The 22,766-nt window shown below is 36.2% G+C and overlaps 2 protein-coding genes across 2 annotated transcripts; one reads left to right on the top strand and one right to left on the bottom strand.

Annotated features, from left to right (window-relative positions):
* The first annotated feature begins 15,921 nt into the window (after window positions 1–15,921).
* LOC136034323 (uncharacterized) lies at window positions 15,922–17,013 on the top strand. Its single transcript, XM_065715457.1, has one exon. The coding sequence runs from the start codon at window positions 15,922–15,924 to the stop codon at window positions 17,011–17,013; it is 1,092 nt and encodes a 363-aa protein (XP_065571529.1).
* A 1,251-nt stretch (window positions 17,014–18,264) lies between these two features.
* On the bottom strand, window positions 18,265–22,766 carry LOC136034322 (uncharacterized). The gene is made up of 3 exons (XM_065715456.1): window positions 22,664–22,766; window positions 20,946–21,116; window positions 18,265–18,410 (listed from the first exon to the last, which is right to left on the bottom strand). The coding sequence occupies exons 1-3, from the start codon at window positions 22,752–22,754 to the stop codon at window positions 18,265–18,267; spliced, it is 408 nt and encodes a 135-aa protein (XP_065571528.1). The 5' UTR covers window positions 22,755–22,766.

Below are 22,766 nucleotides of genomic sequence, written 5' to 3'. Positions count from 1 at the left end.
CTTTGAGTGACGAAGGGGACGGGCTAACGTCGTCCATTCGAGCTCAAATTTCGGCTATCTCAATATCTGGAAAGGGTAGTCATTGCTGGGGTTAAGACTAACATAATTACGACATTGATTTCTTGCAGTCCCCCTTATCTACCTAGTAATGTAACACAACTTGGATTCGGGTAAGCCATTTAAAAACCGACGATAATCTTGTACAGTAAATAAATAACAAAAAATATATAAAAAAGATGAAAAAAGGAGTAGCTGTGTTATCTAGGATCTGTCACATGTTGAGTCCATTTTTATAGTTTTCTGAAATAACACGTGGAGGAGAAAAACGAGATATGAAAATAAAAAGGTCATATTTTGTTGCCTGAATCACCTTTCTCCATGAACCTCCTCGTTTAGTAAAATCTGTTGAGAAGGGGACAGTGTGTATATCATCCGTCTTATATCTTTTGCCCCCCCCCCTCAATTTTGAAAATATTTTCTGGGGCAATTTAGTTGGCAAATGCATTTTTTGTCAAAAACCTTGAATACTAAAAAAAAATTCCCCCACCTCTAGATTAAAAAAACAATATTTTGCCCCTCCCTAACTGTCAGGAATTTAAGCCAATTTCTCAGTTTGAATTGTCGCTGAATACCGTCTGTAAGCAACTAATCGAGTCTGAATGACTGTCTGAATCAGTGTTTCCACTTTCTCGTTTTTTAAATCCCTAATAAAGAGCTGAAAAATCCCTAGAAATCCCCATCTTCAGTTCCAAAATCCCTTAAAACCTACCATTTTCTAATTACTCCCTGAACCGCTTCTCCCTATCTCATTTTAACCGTACCATTAAAAGGTAACATATTTTGTTATATGGTAGTGATAGCTATCACTACCATAATAGAATGTCTTGTGATGCCGTTTAAAGTGCTTTTTAATTATCAGCTAAATACAAATAGCTTCAAATATGCTTCAAATAATATTAAGCAAATAGAAAAGAAAATGTAATACTGTAATGTAGATTACAGTACAAGATGTTTAACACTGTTCAATCGTAACTTGTAAAACGTAATCAGACCTTATCTTCCCCTGATGTGTCTTCAACATTTTTTGTATGGTGGCTGAAGCTTTCACTGTTCTCATGTGGTGAAGTGACTGATCATCCTCACATTCCACATTTTCTTTAGCTGTTTTTATTCCATATTTTGTTTTTAGAATCCCCTGCAAAGTTTATGTTTTCAATTTATTCTGACGGTCAGTTTTTACTACTCTTACAGCACTTAAGAACCTCTCGACATTGACATTTGAAAATGGAACAGTGGAAATAAATAATACTGTCGGTTTCAAGTTAGGATACAAATTCTGTTCCGGCAGCATTTTTTTTTCACCAATACCAAACACCAGCAGGTCACGGCATCCATTGTTTTGACGTTTTCAATATCGATAAAACTCTGCCTCTTCCACTCTTGCTCGGTTTTGGTTCCGTCCCAAGGGATCTGTCCATACTTCCTAACAAAAGGTAGCAGAGAGGCAGGCGGAAGTGATTGGGCTGAAACTGGCTCAACCATTTCAGCATATTTGTAAATGTCGTCTTCGAAATGGAACCTTTTCTGTATCTGGCCTACTGCTTTGATATGGAACGCCTGTGCAGCTTTAAGAACTACTTCGATTGAATCAGGGGGGCGGCGGTATCTGACCTTGACGTACAGAGGGAATGTTGTCCGTTCAGACCCAAGTAAACGCTATCAAGGGGAAGTTAAAAATTCCAATTGTTCACATCGATTTCTAAAGCACTAGTTGGTTCCACATAGTCCTTTTGCAGGAAGTTCAGGAAGACCAATGTTTTAAGCTTTGTTTATACCCCAAAACTAGAAATATTTTGGTTTCAAGAGCTCAAATTGTGCTTAAATTTGAATTTGCGACCGAAGTTATTATTATATTTGCAAAGAACATAAAAAAAAGACATCGAGTGGTATGTTCACTTTATTTGTAAGTCAAAAAAATAAAAAAATAAAAATTTACCAATTATAGTATGAAGGTTCATGATTTTCCCCTGGGTACGTAGGCTTGCCAAAAACACACAATCCATTTATTCCTACATGTGCCATTGTTTTTAAAAAATGGCTGTCAGTTTGTTTGTCTGTTAAAAACTAGGGTAATGAAACGGTAAGAGAGGTATTCGAATAGTTATAGCCTACCTCTATTATTCACGTCAGTACTTATAAATCTGGCTACAAGTTCGAGTTCAAGTTTTTTTATTTTACACAAAAATCGTAAACAACATACATACAAGTACTGTGGAGAAAAAGAATCGTACATGCCATGCTTGTCAAAAAAAAAATTTACTACAGTAAGAACAACTACGTACCCTATAAAACTATCAAAATATATTATAACTTTATTTATCTGAACTGTAAAAAATGACAAGCTATCTACCAAATAATCTTATGAAAAAACAACCCAAAAATGACAAACCATATGACTTCATTAATCGAGAGCAGTCCAAGCTGAAATTATTGTTTGAAGCCCACATCAGCATGGAACTGTTTCAAACAGTTCTTTGTTGCTAGTTTGTTACTTAGGACACCTGTACATCTGAAAATCTGTGTGATGTTAAAATTTTTTGAGCGACAGAAGAAGTTCTTCTCTGTGATTCCAAGTTCAATTCGCAGGGAAGCAGATCCTAAATCGAATTATCCTGCTTCACTGATCAAGAAGATGATGATGATGAACAAATTAAAGGAAACCCCCCAAAAATTTCCCTAAAAGTCCCTGGGAGAGGAAAAATCCCTGGAAAATCCCCAAATCCCTAAGAAAACTCTCGCCTCTAAAAGACTTAAAAAATCCCCATTTTAGGGGGAAAATCCCCTTAGTGGAAACACTGGTCTGAATACCATAATAGATAACCGGTTTCGTTGTTTGCAAATTAGAACAAATCCCGGTAAGCATGTACTTAGCGTCATTGCCAAAAAAGGATGCAATTAAGCAGATTGTTTGTTAGTATTTGAAGAATTAGAATCTAACTGTTTATTTTCGCTTTACACATTGGCCTATATTGAGAAAATAAATAAAAATCGGCAATTGTAATGCATTCAGTCAATTTAGGTTTTTATTGCAAAGAGTACAAATATCAAACTAGGTAAAATCATTTTATATTAAGCATTAGTTCTTTTTTCATTACTTCTTTCAAGTCGTTTTAACAGTTGGAGTAATTTTAGCTTACTTATCGGTTATATAATAGACACTCGGGAAGTGAAGTTCGATTAATGCTAATGAAATGAAACAAAATACGATGAATATATCATAGATTAGAAACAAATTTGGGCTATATATTTGCACATTAGGGGTTGGGGGTAAAGCGTAGCATATATTAAATGCGTAAACTAACCATTGCTGTATTTAATATATGCTATGCTTTACCTCCACCCCTAATTTGCAAATATAAAGCCCAAACTTTTAATAAAGCTAATGAAATAAAACTAACCGGCTACTATCCCATCTGATCTTCGCCATCCAAATGATTTAAGGTATAAAGAAGTTACTTGACCAGTTTCTTGTGCCGAAATTTTATAGTGTCGATGATATAACCGATAACGACAAATTTTAGTTACAGTTTCTGTCAAAATTTGAAGAACTAAGCACATTGTCCAGCATTCATACATTTCTTGATATGCAAAACCGACGAAATAGGCCTTAACAATGTCATGCAGAGCCATTTGGAGGGGGCAGGGGCAACTGAAAAAGCTGACATAATTACCATGACTTAAGTGGGCGGAGGAAGCATGTAACTGGGGGGGGGCTGCCAACTTTGATTAAGTTTTTACTTTGGTTTGCCTTTCTTTTCTTATTTTTGAATCGAGAGGGGGGGGGAGTTACATTTTACTTTCCACTTGCTTAATGATTTTTGTATCTTCTATTTACCTGTTGTGTATGTTTGACGAGGCCATTAATTTTGATTTCTGATTACTTTTTTGTTTCTTGATTGTTTGATAGCAGCCAAAAATCATTTCTGAGACCACACTGGCTAATCATGACAAAATGAAAGAACCATAAATATGAGAGACAGTAAAGAAGAGAGAGCGAGGATTAATTTTGATATAGAAATCGCAACTATTTCTTTTAGCCTTTATTTTGTATTGTGCTCTGTCCTTTACTTTTTAATTAAATAAAAAAAACAAATTTTTTTTAAATGAAAGTAAGGAGCAGCATTAAAACTTAAAACGAACAGAAATTACTCCGTATATGAAATGGGCTTTTCCTCCTCAACGCCCCGCTCTACGCTAAAGTTTCTTACTGTTTTAAAAAGTAGAGTTACGAGAAAGAGTCAAACTTTAGCGTAAAGAGCGGGGCGTTGAGGAGGAAAAGCCCCTTTCATATATGGAGTAATTTCTGTTTGTTTTAAGTTTTAATGTTGCTCATTACTTTTATTTAAGAAAAACTTGTTTTTTTTATTTAATTTCTGGACGTTTTTGAATTAATGCATGTTTTGATCTTGGCTCTCCGCACATAAATAATTGGAACGAAATTTGCATATTAATTAATTGCAATTTGGAAAATTTTAGGAAGATTTTGAGAAAAAAGGAGCGAGGGAGGAGGCCTAGTTGTCCTCCAATTTTTATATTACTTAAAAAAGCAACTAGAACTTTTAATTTTTTACAAACGTTTTCATTGGTAAAAAATATACGTAACTTACGAATTAACTTACGTAACGAACTTCTATATTCGTATATTTTTATTGCGTATATGAGTGGGTTCAACCCTCGTCGATACCTCGCTCTTTACACTAAAGCGTAAATTTTGTCTCAATTCCTTAAGAATGACATTTGAATCACAAAGGCCGTAGAATAAATAGTTGAAATTACTAAAAATACTTTAGCGTAAAGAATGAGATATAACGAGGAGGTAAAACCCTCACAAGCGTAATAATTTTGTTTTGTTTAAGTTTTAATGCTGCTTCTTACTTACAGTAGAAAAAACTTTCCATATTTATTTTTTCATTGTTTTACAAATAATGCTAGAAAATCCTGCGCCCCTTCATTGAAATTCTCTTCCCCCATGAACAGTTTCTCTATGGAGATATCCCCCCACGTACCCCCACCCTCAACTCTCCCCCCTAAACCAAAAAAATCCCCCTGAGAACGTCTGTACACTTCCCAGTAACCATTACTATATGTAAACACAGGTCAAAGTTTGTAACTTGCAGCCCCTCCCACGGGGACTGCGGGGGAGTAAGTCGTCCTTAAAGACATAGTTATTAGGTTTTTTGATTATGGTGAATAAAATGGCTATCTCATAATTTTGATCTGGTGACTTTTGGAGACAAATTAGCGGGGGAGGGGGCCTAGTTGCCCTCTAATTTTTTTGGTCACTTAAAAAGGGCACTAGAACTTCTAATTTACGTTAGAATGAGCCCTTTTGCGACATTCTAGGACCACTCAGTCGATATGATCACCCCTGGGGAAAAAAACAACAACGAAAAAACAAAAAAACAAAAAACAAACAAAAAAACACGCATTCGTTATGTGTCTTCTGGCAAAAAAGGCGAAATTCCACATTTTTGTAGATAGGAGCTTGAAACTTCTACAAAAAGGTTCTCTGATACGCTGAATTTGATGGTGTGATTTTTGTTAAGATTGTATGACTTTTAGGGGGTGTTTCCGCCTATTTTCTAAAATGAGGCAAACTTTCTCAGGCTCGTTTCTTTTGATAGGTATAACCGATCTTGATGAACTTATATGTGTCAAATCAGCATTAAAATGCGATTCTTTTGATGTAACTATTGGTATCAAAATTCTATTTTTAAGAGTTTCGGTTACTATTGAGCCGGGTCGCTGCTCACTACAGTTCGTTACCAAGAACTGTTTGATTTTGCCCTTTTCAAATTTGATGGTCGAGCCCGTTTTTAGCATAGTCAAATATGTAGCGACGGAAGAAAGAAATAGGTAGAAACCTGTCAATTTTATTGACAATTGTAAATTAAAGACCTCTACTACAGGTTAAACTAAGCTTGAAGAGAGCGAAGCTATAAGTTTGGTCGTTGTTTTCCGACAAAAATCTTTTTCAAAATTATAGAAGGCAAAGGATCAGCCACAGCTGATGAATGTGAGGACCAATTTTTTCCATGATTTTCCACATTCATTTTTTATGAGTTTCCCTTTATTTGTTCTTTTTGTGCCAAAAAGAATAAACGAGTCTTTACTTTTTCTGGTGTTGAAATGTCGAAAATGTCAGTCAACAAGACTCTTCGACCTGCTTGATTGCCAGGTCTGATTAAGAAGCCATATTGCAATATTAAAAAAAATATATATATATGTTAGCAGGAAATAGGATCTAAGCGGTCTGTGTTTGCCAGGAAAAATTTTGGAATGTTGACATAAGTTTTTTTCAGGATTTTTTTACAGAAAAATAATGGGTTATTAATTAATTTTTTTTTTGCGTGGAAATACTGGTCTTCAGTTGCATAAAGAATTTTTCAAACAGTTCGTGGTAACGAACTGTAAGTAAGGAGTGACCCGGCTCAATAGTAACAGAAACTCAAAAAACGGAATTTCAATACCAATAGATAGATCAGAAACATCCGATTTCTTATGCTGATTTTAAATATACCAGTCTCATCAAGTTTAGTCCTACATATCAAAAGTTACGAGCCTTAGAAAATTTGCCTTATTTTAAAAAAAGGGGAAACAACCCCTAAAAGTCATAGAATTGTAATGAAAATTGCACCATCAGATTCAGTGCATTAGAGAGCCCTACTGTCCAGATTTCAAGCTCCTATCTGCGCATATGTGGAATTTTGTACTTTTTGTCAGAAGAAAGATCACGGATGCGTGTTTATTTATTTTTTTTTTCCAGGGTTGATCGTCTCGACCCAGTGGTTCTAAAATTTTGCGAGAGGGCTCATTTGAGCTGAAACTAGAAGCTCTAGTGCTCTTTTTAAGTGACCAAAAAATTGGAGGGTAAATATGCCCCCTCCAAAGCTCATTTTTCCAAAATTCACAGGCTCAAAATTTCAAGATAGCTATTTTGCTCAGCATATTCGAAATATCTGATAACTATGTATTTGATGACGACTTAAACCCTTAAAGTCCCTGGGGAAGGGTTGGAAGTTTTAAACTTGGCCCATTGTTTGCATATAGTTTTTTTGCTAATCAGTTTTTTTGCTAATGAAAAAGAGAAAGGCCGAATTCCAAGCGGAGCTCCGTCGTCATAATAACCTGGTCATAGAAGAAGCTTCTTCAAACATTGATAACGACAAGGACAAGAATCTGCTTTGGAATGTTCTCCGAGGCAATAGGCGGATTAACATGCCTGATACTAATTCCACACCATCGCTAAAAGAGTGGGAAAATTATTTTTCTAAGTTGTCGACTTCGTACGATTCTAACAGTGTTGTGTTGCAATTAGATGAAAGGTTGAAGAATTTTTCAACTGATTACAGGATTTCTGAGGATATGTTACGTGGAGCAATCAAAACGTTGAAGGCGCAGTCGGCTAAGGATCATGATGGCTTATTTGCTAATCACCTCAAACTTGCTCCTTCTTCTTTTCTTATTACTCTACTGGCATTTTCAACCTTTTACTTACTACTGGTTTAGTATCATCGTCATTCTATATTGGCATAGTTACGCCTATTCCTAAGAGCGGGAAAAAAGACTTGTCATCTTGTAGTTCATGGAGGCCAATTACTAGGGGTTCTATGACTGGGAAAGTGTTTGAGTTGTGTTTGAAGGATCTTCTTGAAATTCTTGACACTGGTTCTAATCAAGTTGGTTTCAAGAGAGGTTTGGGATGTGACCATGCCCATGCATCTTTCAGCAAAGTTATTGAAGAAGCGAGAATCTCTGGTCAACCACTATACGCCCTCTTGATTGATATCAAAGGGGCCTTTGATAACATTTCTCATGCATCCGCTCTGCTCACTTTAATCCATGCTGGATTGCCCCTAGCTGTCATACGAGTCCTTCGCTCTTGGTATTCTGGTTTAAAGATCCGTATCTGTCCGAGTTCGTCTTCATCTCAGTCCATATTAATTCAAGTGGGTAGAGGAATTAGACAAGGAGGAATTATTTCTCCTTATATATTCAATTCTTGTTTAGCTACTGCCCTTAATTCTCTTTCCTGCTCGTTTGTTTCATTATCTCGAAATCTGTCTTACATTGCATATGCTGATGACATTATCCTTCTAAGCCGGTCCAAGTCTAGTCTTGTTTCTAATTTTAATACTTTAATTAATTGTTTAAAAGGTTTGGGCTTTTCTATCAGTTTTGAAAAATGTCAATTTTTTGTTGTAAATTGTTTAGAGGATAATGTCAGGGCGACTCTCGATTGTGGCAATGGTGTTATTTTTCAGTCGTCGCCAATAGTCACTTATTTGGGATTACCTTATGCTGCTTCGAAAAGAGATTTCAAACCAGCCCTGGTTCAGCATGTTCAGATGAAACTACGCAAGGCATTTGGTTTTTTAATTCGTTTTCGGGGTCTTTACCGTCGGGACGTCCTTGGTCGTATGTATAGCGCTGTTGCTCTGCCTCACGTATTGTTCCCGTCCCTCCTCTTCCGAAATTTCAGACCTTCTGATCTTTCGCCCAAAAAAGTTTCTTATTTTAAATTTTGTAAATTTTTACTTGGTTTCCCCCTTTCTTTTAGCAACACTGAGATTGTTTTAAAGCTTAATGTGAAGGATCCTGTAGTCTGTATAAAGAAAAAATCTAAAACATTTGAAGATAGGGCGAAAATTAACCTTTTAGGCCACAATTTATTTCCGTTTTTTAGTAACAGTTCTGGCTCTTCATGATTTATAGGCTAATCTATTTAGCAAGTGTTTTTGTATCTTTTTTTTTAAGTGTTGGATGAATATTTGATAGGTTTTGATTGTAAGTGTTATCATTTGTTTTTTCTTTTTATTATATTGTAGCGTACTCCTCATTTTTTGAGAGAAATAAAGAAAATAAATAAATAAATAAATAATAAATAACCTAGTATTGGTTATTGGGAAATATACACACGTTTTAAGGGGTATTTTTCTACGGGGGGGGGCAGGGGTTCAAGAGAGAGGGTTATGTGGGAAGGTCTTTTCATGGAAGAATTTTTCATGGGGAAGATAATTTTTGTGAAGGGGGTGCTAGATTTCCCAGCAGTATTAAAAAAAACGAAATTAAATAGAAAAACAAGTTTTTTAAATTGGAAGTAAGGAGTAGCATTAAAACTTAAAGCGAAAATAAATTATTACGTATATGAGGCGAGTCGTACCCTCGTCAATTCTTCGCTCTTGACGCTAAAGAGCTATTTATTCTAATTAAACGGTCTTTGTGATTCAGGTGTTATTCTTAAAGAATTGGAACAAAAATTCGAAATTTAGCGTAAAGAGCGAGGTACTGAGGAAAGGGTGATCCCCCTCATGTTACGTTTATGAGGAATTTCACCCCCTCTTCAATACTTTCTTTACACTAAATTTTTAATTTTGTCATATAACGGCCGATATAAGAAATAATTTGTCTGTGTTATTTTCTAGCCAATCTTAGGATTTAATTTTACTTTAAGCAGCTTCATAACTTTGATTTTTATGTGATAATAAACTAAAGATAGTGTATATATTCGGCTTTTTACAACTTAAAGTAAGAAATATCATTAAAACTAAACACAACCAGAAATTAGTACGTATATCTTTAAGAGCCCCATTCATATACGTAATAACTTCTGTTCATTTTAAGTGTTAATGTCCTCCATAGTTACAGTTAAAAAAAAAATGTTTTTTTATATTTAATTTTAGACAGTTTTTCAACTAATGCATGTTCGAATTTTGCTCACTGTAAATGAAAAATAACAAGTAGTAGTACAGTAGTAGTAGTAGTAGTAGTAATAGTAGTAGTAGTAGTAGTAGTAGTAGTAGAAGTAGTAGTAGTAGTAGTACAGTAGTAGGAAAATAACAGTAGTAGTAGTGAAAATAACAGTAGCATTTTTTCGTCAAAACGCTGGGGCGAGGGGCAAAGTTTATCCAATCTTCCTAAATCAATTAAAAATGGTGGTAAAAACTAAAAAAAAACAATTTTGGACCATAAAGGTACTATTTAGTACTACAAAAGTACTATCTAGGTACTTCATAGCACTATAAATGTAAATATACACTAAAAAAAAACTGATCCGCTTCTGTTGATGCTTGAAATTTATAAGTTGATTTGGTTTTGACAAGATTTGGGAAGAAACCAAATTTCAGTTGGGGAGGCAAACTGAGATCTTATGGGGGGGGGGCGTGCTGAGATCTAAGAGGGGCAATGCCCCCTCCATCCTGTCCAATAGCAAATTACAACCCCTGGCTCCTAATTCCCCTCTTCCCCTTCTATATAATGCAAATTATTGTTTGATGTTATATTACTGTCATAAGCATAAATATGTGCCTACCTAAAGAAATTTCAGGTTTTACCCTTGATTGTAGTACGGCTGATTATTTGTCTCCGTAATATATCAACATTTTGATCATAGTCTGACATACTTTCAGGTATATTTAAAAAAAAGCCTCTCTAGTCTGATGAAAGTAGCAATTACCTAATCCATTTTGGTTTCTCCAGTACTGCGTCACGAAGTGTAAAAAACTTTATCAACTGGTGGAAATTTTTAGATAGAACTGAGTTTCAGTTCATCTTGAGATCAGGGTTGCAACCCCTAGTGATTTGTCACTAATTCTAGTTATATGTCACCTAGTGATTTTCTTCTATATAGTGATATATACTGATTTGTGTTCCAAAAATAGCATTTTTTCCTAATTCTAGTGATTTTTTACGAAATACATTTTTCTTGGGAAGTAAGTAGAGGAAGGACTTAGTTCCCAATTTATTAGCACCAACACATATCGTAGTCAACTGACATCTGTCTGTTGACGTGACCTTCCCTAATTACTTGTGAATTTGATGTAAAATGATATTACTTGGCGTTTGGATGTTTTCAGACCCGATTCGTCCATATTCTAAATGTCCTTTGGCCTGAACATGTGATCATCTAAACATATAACCAGGCTGTTAAAGGAAGCGCCTACGCTGTGACAGTTGAAAGCAGTTGCACGTCACAAGCTTGTACCTTCTAGCATTCTTACTGATAGATTTTTAAGGGATTCATAAAACCAGCGTACCAATCTTTTCCTTTAATTCCTCCAGTGTTTCCACTTCAGTTATCTGATAATCTTAATAATGGCATAAGTGTATGCATATTAAAGTGCCTCTAGGGGAGTACTGTCGAGATGCATATTAGCTATCGTTTTCAAATCAGTTTTTAGTCCTTTTTCTTGTTCCTCTGTAAATATTTACCATGTGTTGGAAAAGAGTGTAAAGAAACTCAGGTCCAGACTTTGTAGGGGGATATTCAGCTTCTCAAATTTTGTCATATAGTCTTGCAGAGTCACCATGTCATGGCCCTTCCAGAGAATCCGACTGACTTTTTGTAGATTGAAACAGGAAAAACTGCTGGTTTCTTTTCTGCTGCTCCCAGCCACCTTTCTTTTCTCTCTCTTCTGTTTTGATTTTAAGAATTTTATCTTGAATGAAATTTAACAGGCTCACTTACTGGTTCACCTACTGGTCTGACAGGATTAAACAACACCAGAATCAATCAAGTTTTGTGTTTCGAGGTTGTCTTTAACCTTAAAATATGCTGTTTTAACGGCATTTACAAGCAAAGGTCACTTTTAGACACCTGGGTACATCATACCGAATCTACCCCAGATATTGTTTCCTAACGCCGGAGTTCACCATTCTACGGGATGGAAAAATGCTAACAGAAAACGGGTGAAGATTACACATCTCGGAAGCTGCCAAAAGACAGGCAAATAATAAGAGGGTTAAACGTAAGTTAACAGCTTTTCTAATATTCATAATTATGCATAGGTGTGCATACAAAAATCAACAGAATTCCAAATTTAATCACCATAAGCCGTGACCCAGTCTGATATTTTAGGTAAAACTATTAATCAAGGCAAGACATTTTAAAAACATACACTGCCATTGGTCAGAGCTTTTATAGTCCACCAAAAATCCCCGCAGGTTTTTATATTGAGATTATTTGCTTTGGCTAAACGTGGACCAGTCTCCCCTATACTAATTTGGATTTTAACTTTTGTCCAACTTTGAATTTATGAATGGAACTCTTAGAAAAAAAAGCGGTTATCTAACCGTAATTTGATTCCTGTTAAATTGCTTTTATGGTATTTCTGTTGTCTGGAAAGCAGAAGTATGATAGTGAGGCTATTATAACGTAGCAGGGCAAGAAAAGTAGAACATGGAAAATGCTAAAGGTCGAATCTTAGCGAAATATGAAATGACGAGTTTCTAAGAACCTATAATCGAAGGACCTTGGGAAGCTTTTCCCCTAAATCACAGAATCGTCTGCCCCCTCTCGACAAGATACAGCCTACGTCCATGCCAAAAAAACTATCCTCGGGCAAGAAAGCTAAACCTTCTTGAACCTGTTGGTGCCATATGTTTCCGGCTTAATTTTGATGATTGCTTTTTTTTTCTTCTCCGATTTACTTTTTAATTTGGTGCGTAATACTGTCAAAATTGCAAAAATTTACATGAAAATTTTTCAACAAAAATGAATTTGCGGTTTCCTTTCTAAATTCTTAAGATACTTTTTGTGTGTAAATTCCTCTTTTTACCATTCCTTAGCACTTTTCATCGAAACTAAAATAAAAAATCAATTAAAATCATCAGGTTTAGAAACCTTATTTTCCTCAGGGAAGAGGGAGGGGTTCTCACGGGTATTTTCCAAGAGGGTATTTTCAGGGGATATTTTTCGCAGGGGCTATTTCCCGGAGGGGAGAGGTAAACGCCTTGAACCGTTTTTCATATTTGTCCATGAAATAATATTCATTCTTGAAGCTATGAGACAAAAGATACTGAAGTGTAAACACGCCAGGGAAGAAAGAAGATAAAAGTCCACACATTAAACTATAGAATAATCTCTCTTCGTTTGTAAATAGTTTCTTTCAAACCCTTTAATATTTTTAGCTAGGAACTGCTTAATACATATTCAAACATCCAACTTCTACAATGTTGAAATATTTTGCTTTTATTTTATTCATCCGCAATTTAATATGTCCGAAAAATATTGGAACTTCTAAAAAATTTCTTTCTTGGATGAAAAGCTGCTGGGAAATTAGATGGTTTGGGAAAGGGGAGGACGGGACGGTGGTCAGCAGTGTCCCCATGTAGCCCAAACTTATACTAATGTAAGTTGACCTTTTCATTGCAATGTGTTTTACTGAGATCTGGCTCTAAATCTGGTTGATTTTTTGCCTATCTACAATAAAATGCCTCCGTCGTAAAAAGCTTATAAATAAATTAAAGTTAGTCACAACAGATAAAAAGGATTGCCCATCTAAAGCCACGAGCCAGACAAAATTTCCTTTGAAAAAGGGGGAAGGACCCCCTGAAAGTGAAAGAATATTGACGAAACTCACACCATTAGATTTAGTGTATCAGAGAACTCTATTATAGAGGTTTAATGCCCTTGCCTACAATGGAAAATTTTTTTCCCCGAAAGTTCATCTTATTGGACCAAAAGTCCTATCGTATTGGGAGAGGGATCATTCAAACGGAAAATTTTACCGCCCCTTTTAAGCGACCAAAATACTGAAGGACAGCTAGCCCTTTCCAGGCTCTTTTTCTCCAAAAAATTTCTGATGAAAGTTTTGAGATGGCCACTTTGTTCATAGCTGAATGGTCCAATAAATATGCTTTTGAAGATAACAAGACTTTCCAGAGCCCCTGGAGATAGTTATTTTTAATTTATGAAATATACCCATTGTTTACATATAGTTTTGATATTGGGCAGTATGCATACATTTTTGGGCTGGGGTATTTTTCTTGGAGACAATATTGTATGAGGGGGGGGTGTATGTGAAATTTTCAAATAAAATCCTAGAGAGGGGGTTGGAGCCACTTTTGCATTATCAAACGAATTTGACTGTGTAAACAGAATGGGACAAGTCCAAAATATTAATCTATGAAATAATTTATCTTACTAGGAACCAAAATGATATGCTGGTGCCATCCACCCCTGCAATTCGCTCATACTTGGGTCTGAGAGTTGCTGTCGGGAGGGCCTGGAACTCCAGTCCTTTTGGGATTTGACAGTCCTGTACCTTAGGCTTTTTCAAGAAACAGTTAGATAATTTTTTATTAAAAAGAATTGAAAAGAATTAAATTAAATTAAAATTATTTTCTTCAGATTTGTGTGGTCTGAGTTTTGGTTCCTCGATGTTTGTTTGGTTATTGATCTTTTTAGATTTTGAATCAGTATCCCAAACTCAGTTTCATTTAAAAATTACCACCAACTGTTAAAATTTTGTACACTTTGTGACGCAGTTCTTTAGTTCCCAAAATAGATTAAATTTACGGTAGACTAGACAGACCGGTTTTTTAATATACCTGAAAGTTCGTCACACAGTGGTAAAAAATGTTGACATATTAAAGAGATAATTAATTAATTGTACTATAAAGAAGCGAAAATGGTGAAATTTCTTTAGGTAAGGACATATTTATGCTTCTGACAAGATTAATGAATCAAATTTAAGCAAAAAATAAGCAATAATATGGAATAATCTACATTATATAGAGGGGAGGAGCGGAATTTGGGACTCTCCCCGTACATTCTTAAGTCTGTAATCCATTCCTGAAAGTTCATTTTCCTAATTATCTTTCAAGATAGTGAAAAGTAGCTACATATAAACCGCGTAGTTGTTTATAAACAAAATATTTATAAATAAAAAGTTTATTATCTATGGCTACAAATTTAACTAAAATTATTTTGCAATCTTTCTTATTTAGTAATACCTTAAAATTTTCATCTTTAAATTTAAAACATACATGTTTCGAATTACCATAAAAGCTGATTCGTTGATTTAGTGCTATAGATAGTTCAGTTCAATGATAGAGTCACTCAAAATAACCCCATTTATAGGGAAACCTCCAGGTCAGATTTTCTGTTTTATCAAATGCAACTCTGTTCCATTTTCCAAAACTCATTTTAATTGTCGTCGTGATGTTGCGAGTTTCAAGCCGATGTTTCGTAGTCAAGCCTGAACGTTTAAAATGTTCAGTAATGTTGTATTTTTAAAGGAGTCTTTCCGCTGCACTGTCTGTGGATGCAAAGTTTCGGAAAACAAATATTTCTTTTTGAGAGATTTTTAGGCATTGTGTGTGACTTTTTTCTCAAAAATGATTTTTTTTTTCAACTACAGGAATTTCCAGAGATAATTGACTACGAATAGGTAATCTGTTTTATAGAACAATTAAAATTGCAGATTATTTTAATGCTATTTTTTCAATTTGTGCTAAGTTCTAATTTTAATTTTTGGTGAGTGAGGTATGTATAAATTTGATCGAGAACGAAGGCCGAAACCGAGTCCATTGATTCGAACTCCGCCTATTGTCGGATTATTTCGTCAGTAGCCAGTCCCAAGCCTGGGTAAAGGAGGAGGGTTGGGATGGGGGCTTGCGACCCCCACCTGAGACTCTGCAGCACGAACATGCAGTGGAGAAAAACCAAATTGCAAACGAATCATCAACGAATAGCCTCGGATCAACCCCTTTAACGATGACGACTAATGCATGCCCACGGAAAAGATTTTTGACTGCTAAGAAAAAGCTTAAACTGGGCTTTTGGAACGTGAGAACCAAGTCCCAGCTTTCAAAGACAGAACAAGTCATAAAACAGATGATTCAACATAAAATTGATATCCTAGCTCTATCTGAAGTACGATGGACGGGTATGGGCGAAAAGCGAATAGACAAAGAACGTACTATTATATATAGCGGCAACGGTGCGACCAGAGATCAAGGAGTGGCTCTTCTGCTAACAAATGTTCCTGCCCAAGCTATGATAAGTTGGACCCCGGTATCATCACGAATTATAACGGCTAGATTCCTCGGTTCCCACGCGGAGCTGTCCATAGTAGAATGTTGCATGCCCCCACGAATGAAGCATCCACAGAGGATAAACAGAGCTTCTATAATGAACTAGTAGGTGTTCTTAAAGACATACCAAGACATGATGTGCTATGCCTTTTGGGAGATCTTAACGCCAAAATTGGAAATGATTACACTTTCTGTCCGGAGGTCCACGAAAAGCATGGCATCGGAGAGCAAAATGACAATGGGGAACTACTGATTGATTTTTCCCTTTTACATGATCTGGTGATAGGGGGAAGTCTGTTTCCTCATCCAGACATACATAAATACTCTTGGACTTCACCTGATGGTCGAATAAGAAACCAAATTGATCATTGTCTCATTAATAGGAAATGGCGTTCAAGTCTACAAGATGTTAGAGCTTATAGAGGAGCAGATGTAGGATCTGATCACAATTTAATGATAGCCACCATTCTTTTGAAACTAAGGAAACATACAAGAAAGTGCCCCCTGCCTGCAAAACCACTTTTCGCATCAACAAAGCTAAAAGACAATGAAATGAAAACGTTGCTCAGTGTTGAACTATCCAATAAGTTTGAAACCCTCGTTTTGCACGAAGACGCAGATTGTGAGACAATATGGGAGAGTATGAAGTCATGCTATCAAGAAGTGGCAGAATCAACAATTGGGTACCGTCCAAAATTGAATGATGAATGGCCCTCCCAAAAGACGTGGGACCTGATCGCTGAAAGGAAAAAGATAAAAAGCCAACTCCTGGATGCCCATGTACCAAGTGTACAAATACACAAACAAAATGATTATAGGAGGATCGACAAAGAAATCAAGAAAAGTGCACGGACAGATAAGAGAAACTACATTGAGCAAAAAATAATACAAGCCGAAGATGCAGCGAAGAGAGGAGACTCGAGGACCCTTTATAAACTAACGAATGAAACAATAGGCAAGAAACTGATTCAAGATGGACCTGTAAGAAATTCTGATGACGTTCTCATCACCGAGCGATCGGCTATTGATGAAACATGGGCCAACCATTTTGAAAAGCTTTTGAATAGACCACCGCCTGATGAGCTTCTATATGTGCCCTCTATAGCTTTCTTCAAGCTTGGCATCAATACATAACCCCTGACTCTTGACGAATTACTAACAGCCACAAAGAAATTAAAAAACGGCAAGGCACCAGGCGAACACCGTATCACGGCGGAGTTGATAAAGGCATCAATCAGTCCATGCATATCTATATGGCTGTCCTTGTTCCGAAAGATTTGGATGACACAAAAAGTACCAACAGATTTGAGGCGCAGCACACTCATGAAACTCTTCAAAAAAGACGATAAGACAATACCTGGAATTGGAGAGGTATTAGTCTCTCATCCATACCTGGCAAACTTCTTTCACTAATAATCCTTCACAGAATACAGAGTCCACTTGACAAGTACTTGAGAGAAGAGCAACATGGTTTTAGACCAGGACGTTCATGTACCAATTTGATCTTCACACTAAGGGTGTTAAATGATGATAGCCGAGAATGGCAAAACAAATTGTACATGGTATTTATAGACTTTGAAAAGGCCTTTGACTCGCTGCATCGGGAGACTCTATGGAAACTACAAACCTTTTATGGGATCCCTGAGAAGTTAATAGCCCTCATAATGGCTCTATGCGAAGAATCTGAATGCTGTGTTAAAACAACAGAAGGAAGGACAAGATACTTTCGTGTCCTTTCCGGTGTTAAACAAGGCTGTGTCTTGTCACGTTTCCTGTTTGCGCTAGCCATTGACCATCTGCTCCGTAACACTGGCACCAGAAGCATACAATTAAACTTAGAACACCAAATTAATGATCTAGACTTTGCCGACGATATCACGCTTATTGATTCCTGTAAACAAAGACTGCAAGAATTTCTAGAAGATGTACGTGACAGAGGCCGACTTATGGGACTAAGAATCAACGCTGATAAAACAAAAAGTATGGCAGTAGCCGATTCACCTTTAAACCTGAGATGCGATAACCAGGAATTTAAGCAGGTTCTAGAATTTAAATATCTTGGGAGCACAGTGTTAAATACGGGATCAACTGAAAAAGATGCATCATGCCGCATTGGGCAGGCCTCTGGCACATTCAACAGACTGAAACCGATATGGAGGTCGCAAAATTTCTCCCTCCGACTAAAGTTTCCTCTATTCAATAGCAACGTCATCCCCGTCCTGTTATATGCTTCCAAAACCTGGTATCTGAATAACACGCAAGAAAGGCGAATTCTAGCTTTCGAGAATACATGTCTCCGGAGAATACTAAACATCCATTGGTCACAAAAAATCTCTAATGAGAAGGTGAGAAGGATAACTGGATAACCCATAGTGACAGATGTCATTAGGACACGTCGGTGGAAATACTGGGGGCGTGTACTTCGTATGGACGATTCCCAGATCCCGAAAGCGACGTTCCAGAGGCAACCAGAAGGAAGAAGAAGAAGAGGCAGGCCGCGCAATACACTGTGGCACACCTATCAGACGGACCTGCAAAACATAAATGCTTCCCTTCGACCAGCGTGGGAAGATGTCCTTGCTGCGGCGCACATGAGGGATGACTGATGGCTTCTCGTTGATGCCCTGGGCGCCTCTGGAGGCACAGGAGCATCTAAGGTTATGTTTAGATTCGTTATGTAACCCCATCTGTCATTTTATTGTAGGCAAGATAGGACAAGAAGCCGAAGAAGGAGAATAAAATAAATGCAAAAAGAGAAGCAGAATTTCGGGTGTGTTCCAGCTGATGGTTTTTCAGTAACTGCAGTTACTGCGCGGTAACTGCCAATTTTTAGCTACAGTAGAGCCAGTGGGAACGGCACAGTAAGCTGACTAGCAGTAGCGTGATTTTCAAATTAAATACACGTGTTTGAATTTAAGGGACAGTTTAATGCTGATGAGTATAATTTTTTTTTATTCCTTCTGTTTCAGAGCATTTAGAGAGGTTTTAAGCCTACCATGGGCATTTGGCTGTCACAAATGATTTTGCTCAAATGAGCTGGTGAAAAATAAATAGAACATATAAATTTTCTCTTTTTTTATTATTTCAAGAATAAAATATCACAAAGCTAAGCATTCACATAGCTTGATTGTATCTTAAGCAAATACAATCCCTGATGGAGTTTTGTTGATACCTGCCTTAAATTGATTTGTCTAAATAAAATGGGCCTATAGCATTTACAGGATAGTAGTGGGACAACTATAGCAATTTTTTTTTTCTATATTCTATTTTTTTTCAAATAATTATTGTTCTCTGGTCAAATTTGTGTTCCTTGCTAAGTGGTAGGCGCTCTGGGTTGGAATGCTTTGTCCAAGGGGTACAGGTTTAATTCCTGGCATTGCCAGTTTTTTTGGTTTTGGATAGGGGTTGGTGATATGACTAACCTCAGTTTGAATTGGCCCAACTTTAAATGAATACAGATGGAAATCTAGGGACAGTAAGGAGGAAGGGCATGCAAGAACATAGACTGGCTGGTCCCTAGCTTCCTATTGCACTACCTGGCTGAAGGACCACCAGGTCCTTTACTGGCCTACTGACTTAGCCATAGAAACTTTCTTTCAAACCCATTAAATATAAGTAGAAGTGAAGAATACCAGTGTGAAGGTCCTTCCATTTCCCTGAAATGTGGATGTATGGACAAGAGTTTGGGTCATGAGAGATAGCTTGTGAATGTAATGGGGGTGAATGTTTTGCAAGATTTAAAAATTTATGACAGTTGCTCAGGTTGGCAACTGAACACAGAAGTATAATTTTGTTATTTTTTTTTCTTTGTGACTATTATGCTTACTCAATGTCAAGTATTTTAAAGTTAATCTTCTTTATTTTTAATTGCCATGGCCCTGAGGCTTAAATACAATAAAACCTACTTATATCCATTGATTTTCTTAAATAGATGGAGTTCTATGTTTTCTAGCTTCAGAAAATTTAAATGGTATTGTGAGACCAGGGATTACAAAGTAGGTGAAAACTTGCAAATGGACCTCTGGTATCAATAAAAATTTGTAAGAAATGGATATCAATTTAAAGATTAAAAAAAACAGTTAGAAAACAAATGAATAAACAAAAGTATCCCTTTACAACCATTTAATGAATTGTCACAAATATAGGTCACCCTTAAGATTGAAATGAACAAAGCTTCAATTATGAATCCATTTTCCGTTAAACAGACTGAAGGGGCAAACCTCCAAGCTTTGACAAATTCAATCTCACTTTTGGGCGATCTCGCCTTTCCTTTTCAAAGGAAACTTTCTTTGGATGTTTCCCATCCAACTAAAAACATCAGGGACAGCACCAGGTACAAGTGACCTTCTCCTTAGCCTACATACCAAAGGGAAAAGCATGCATCTCTATACTATAATTTACCTCAAACCTGCCTTATGTGCAAATATATAGCCAAAATTATGTAGTTCCAATGTATTCTGTCACCTGTTACCTTTTCCCCCATTCTTGCTTTGTCACAGTTGCATCAATTAACAGGGAGTTAAAGGTTGAGGGATATATTGGCAGAATCAATGGGAAACATGTAACTTCAGCTATATATTTCTATATTAGGAGGGTTGGGGGTAAAGTAGAGCAGGACTGCATGTAAAATTGTGTAAGCTATAATTATTGTGCAATTATAAAAAATCAGTTTTTTAGCATATTTTTCTCTAGGCCTACAGGTCCTTCCTTTGGTTTATGCCACATCAAACATTGTATTCCCAGAGAAAAATAAGTAGCAACAAGCTATATATATATATATATATATATATATATATATATATATATATATATATATATATATATATATATATATATATATATATAAGCACTTATTATTTATCAATGAGGACTCTAGTGCTTATCTATGACCCCTCAGTAATATTGACAAGAAATGAGCAACAGACAAAATGAAATTTTGTCTGTTGCTCATTTCCCAGCTAATGTGACTAATGGTTTTCCAAGCTAATGTGAACAGGACAAACAAAAATGTGCATCTGGCATCAATCTTCTCTTATCTGCAGCTATGATCTGAAACCATAACTTACCAATATCTTTCCCAGAACAAAACTTCTTTGCAACTTTCTCTTGGGTTGTTTCTTCCATAGTCTGCTGACTCTCAGCAGGTGCAGCCTGCTTGTATAAATCAGAAAATGGTATTCCTCTTATGTCAATTTCCAAATTCATAGCTTGTTCTAATGTCCATCTTTCTAGCCCTCCTGCAATCAATGAAACATTAACAAATTTTAAACTGTAAGTCATGAAAGGAGATTACTGTGAAGCTTGATCACTTTTAAACAACAATAAGCATATAAAGAAGAGAGAATTGCCTAAGGGGTTGTACACACAACCATGCAGCTTGTCATGACTACTTTAAGCTCCCATTGTAAACAATGCACTCATAGCAACAAATAGCAGCTACATCAGGCTAAAGGACAAATTATTACAACTTACCTGGAGTTTTTTGTGCAAGTCAACATTGGATTTGTGTTTCATTCTGGTGAGAATAGAAAAAGCATAAAAGGCCTCTCTGGCTTAAATTCTATACTTAACTCTTTGTCAGATCATTTGCAACTGTTGAAGAAACAGTTAAGCATATTTCAAGTTTTTTGGCTCCCTAGGTTTGCTTTACTGAGGCAATTTAGCTGATATTTAATCTCTTGATGGCAATTTTTAAAAGCATTTTTTTTGCTCCTGTGGAATTAGAGCATGTTTAAAATTTGAAGGATGTTTTTTACCAGACAGATAAAAGGTAAAATTCTAGTTGAGTTACTTCTTGCTATCTCAGAAAGAAGTTAGGTTAGAAAAATGAAACTTTCAGGGATGGGTCTACAGGCTAAAGTATATCCTGGGAAGGTATTTTAAAGTTTCCACCACCATTTCTTCTCCCTCTAGAGAGCCCTGAAATTTGACTCCATGACACGTCTATACCTATTGAAATTTTGACAAAACAACATTTTACCTTAATTTACAGGTACCATTTGCTTTTTCTCTGCCTTTAGTTCTGAAAATTCAATTCCTGTTGTTTGAGTAGAATTCTGAATTTAGGAAATGTATTGGCATATCTTTAAAGCTTTATAAATTGGGATTCAGCACAGTTGTGAAGCTGAGAACAATTTTGTTGTGCTTCATTTCAGCAGAAGATCTATTTTGTAAGGTTTCACTTTTATAACACACATAGCCTATTTTTGAAGGTCATCAAAGGTCAGGGCCCTCTAGAGCGAGAATGAGTAGAGATGTGTACTTTGAAATACCTTCCCAGGACATACTCTAGCCTGTAGACCCATCCCTGAAAGTTTCATTTTCCTAACCTAACCCCTTTCAGTGATAGCAAGAAGTCCATCAACTAGAATTTTACTGGATAAAATTACCATCCTTTGGAATAGACTCTGAATAGTCTTCCCTAGCCTACTTCTTCAATAGGATTAAAGACAGTCTCAGAATAATGATTTGGCAGCCCATAAACCCTCAACTTATCTGTAATACTTCACCTAGGCCTGTTTAAAGAGCTCAAAAGGAGTCAATGCTTAGAATGCTCCCATGTGGCAATTTAATGGAGTCTCACAATGTTACCTGGAAGAAGTCAATCCTTAGAATGATTCCAAATGGCAATTTAAGGTAACAATTATGCCTGGATATGCCAGAAAACATGGAAATCTTTAAATTAAATAATAAGTTTTTCATTGATTTAACCTACTTGCTAATAGATAGCCTACTACTCAGGGTGTCCTTTAATGTTGATCCCAAAATATGGTGATTTACTAACCTGGCTCAGATACCTCTTTCTTTTGGAAAATCACCGTCCCACCTTCTTCCAAGCAAATAACTTGATATTCCATTACTCCATTCTTGTCCATATTTATTTTTTG

Source organism: Artemia franciscana, chromosome 13 (genome assembly GCF_032884065.1).
Source record: "Artemia franciscana chromosome 13, ASM3288406v1, whole genome shotgun sequence".
In the NCBI taxonomy this organism is placed as follows: Eukaryota; Metazoa; Arthropoda; class Branchiopoda; order Anostraca; family Artemiidae; genus Artemia; species Artemia franciscana.
Note: the sequence above shows the minus strand (reverse complement) of the source record. Positions and strands in the feature narration are given on the sequence as shown.

Bases quoted from the DNA above. Each gene is read 5' to 3' on its own strand.
- LOC136034323 (XM_065715457.1), top strand. From the start codon at position 15,922: ATGTTGCATGCCCCCACGAATGAAGCATCCACAGAGGATAAACAGAGC.
- LOC136034322 (XM_065715456.1), bottom strand. From the start codon at position 22,754: ATGGACAAGAATGGAGTAATGGAATATCAAGTTATTTGCTTGGAAGAA. The intron at 21,117-22,663 runs GTTAGTAAATCA...CATTGATTGCAG, and splicing joins GAAAGAGGTATCTGAGCCAG to GAGGGCTAGAAAGATGGACA. The intron at 18,411-20,945 runs GTAAGTTATGGT...TATGTTTTGCAG, and splicing joins TTGTTCTGGGAAAGATATTG to GTCCGTCTGATAGGTGTGCC.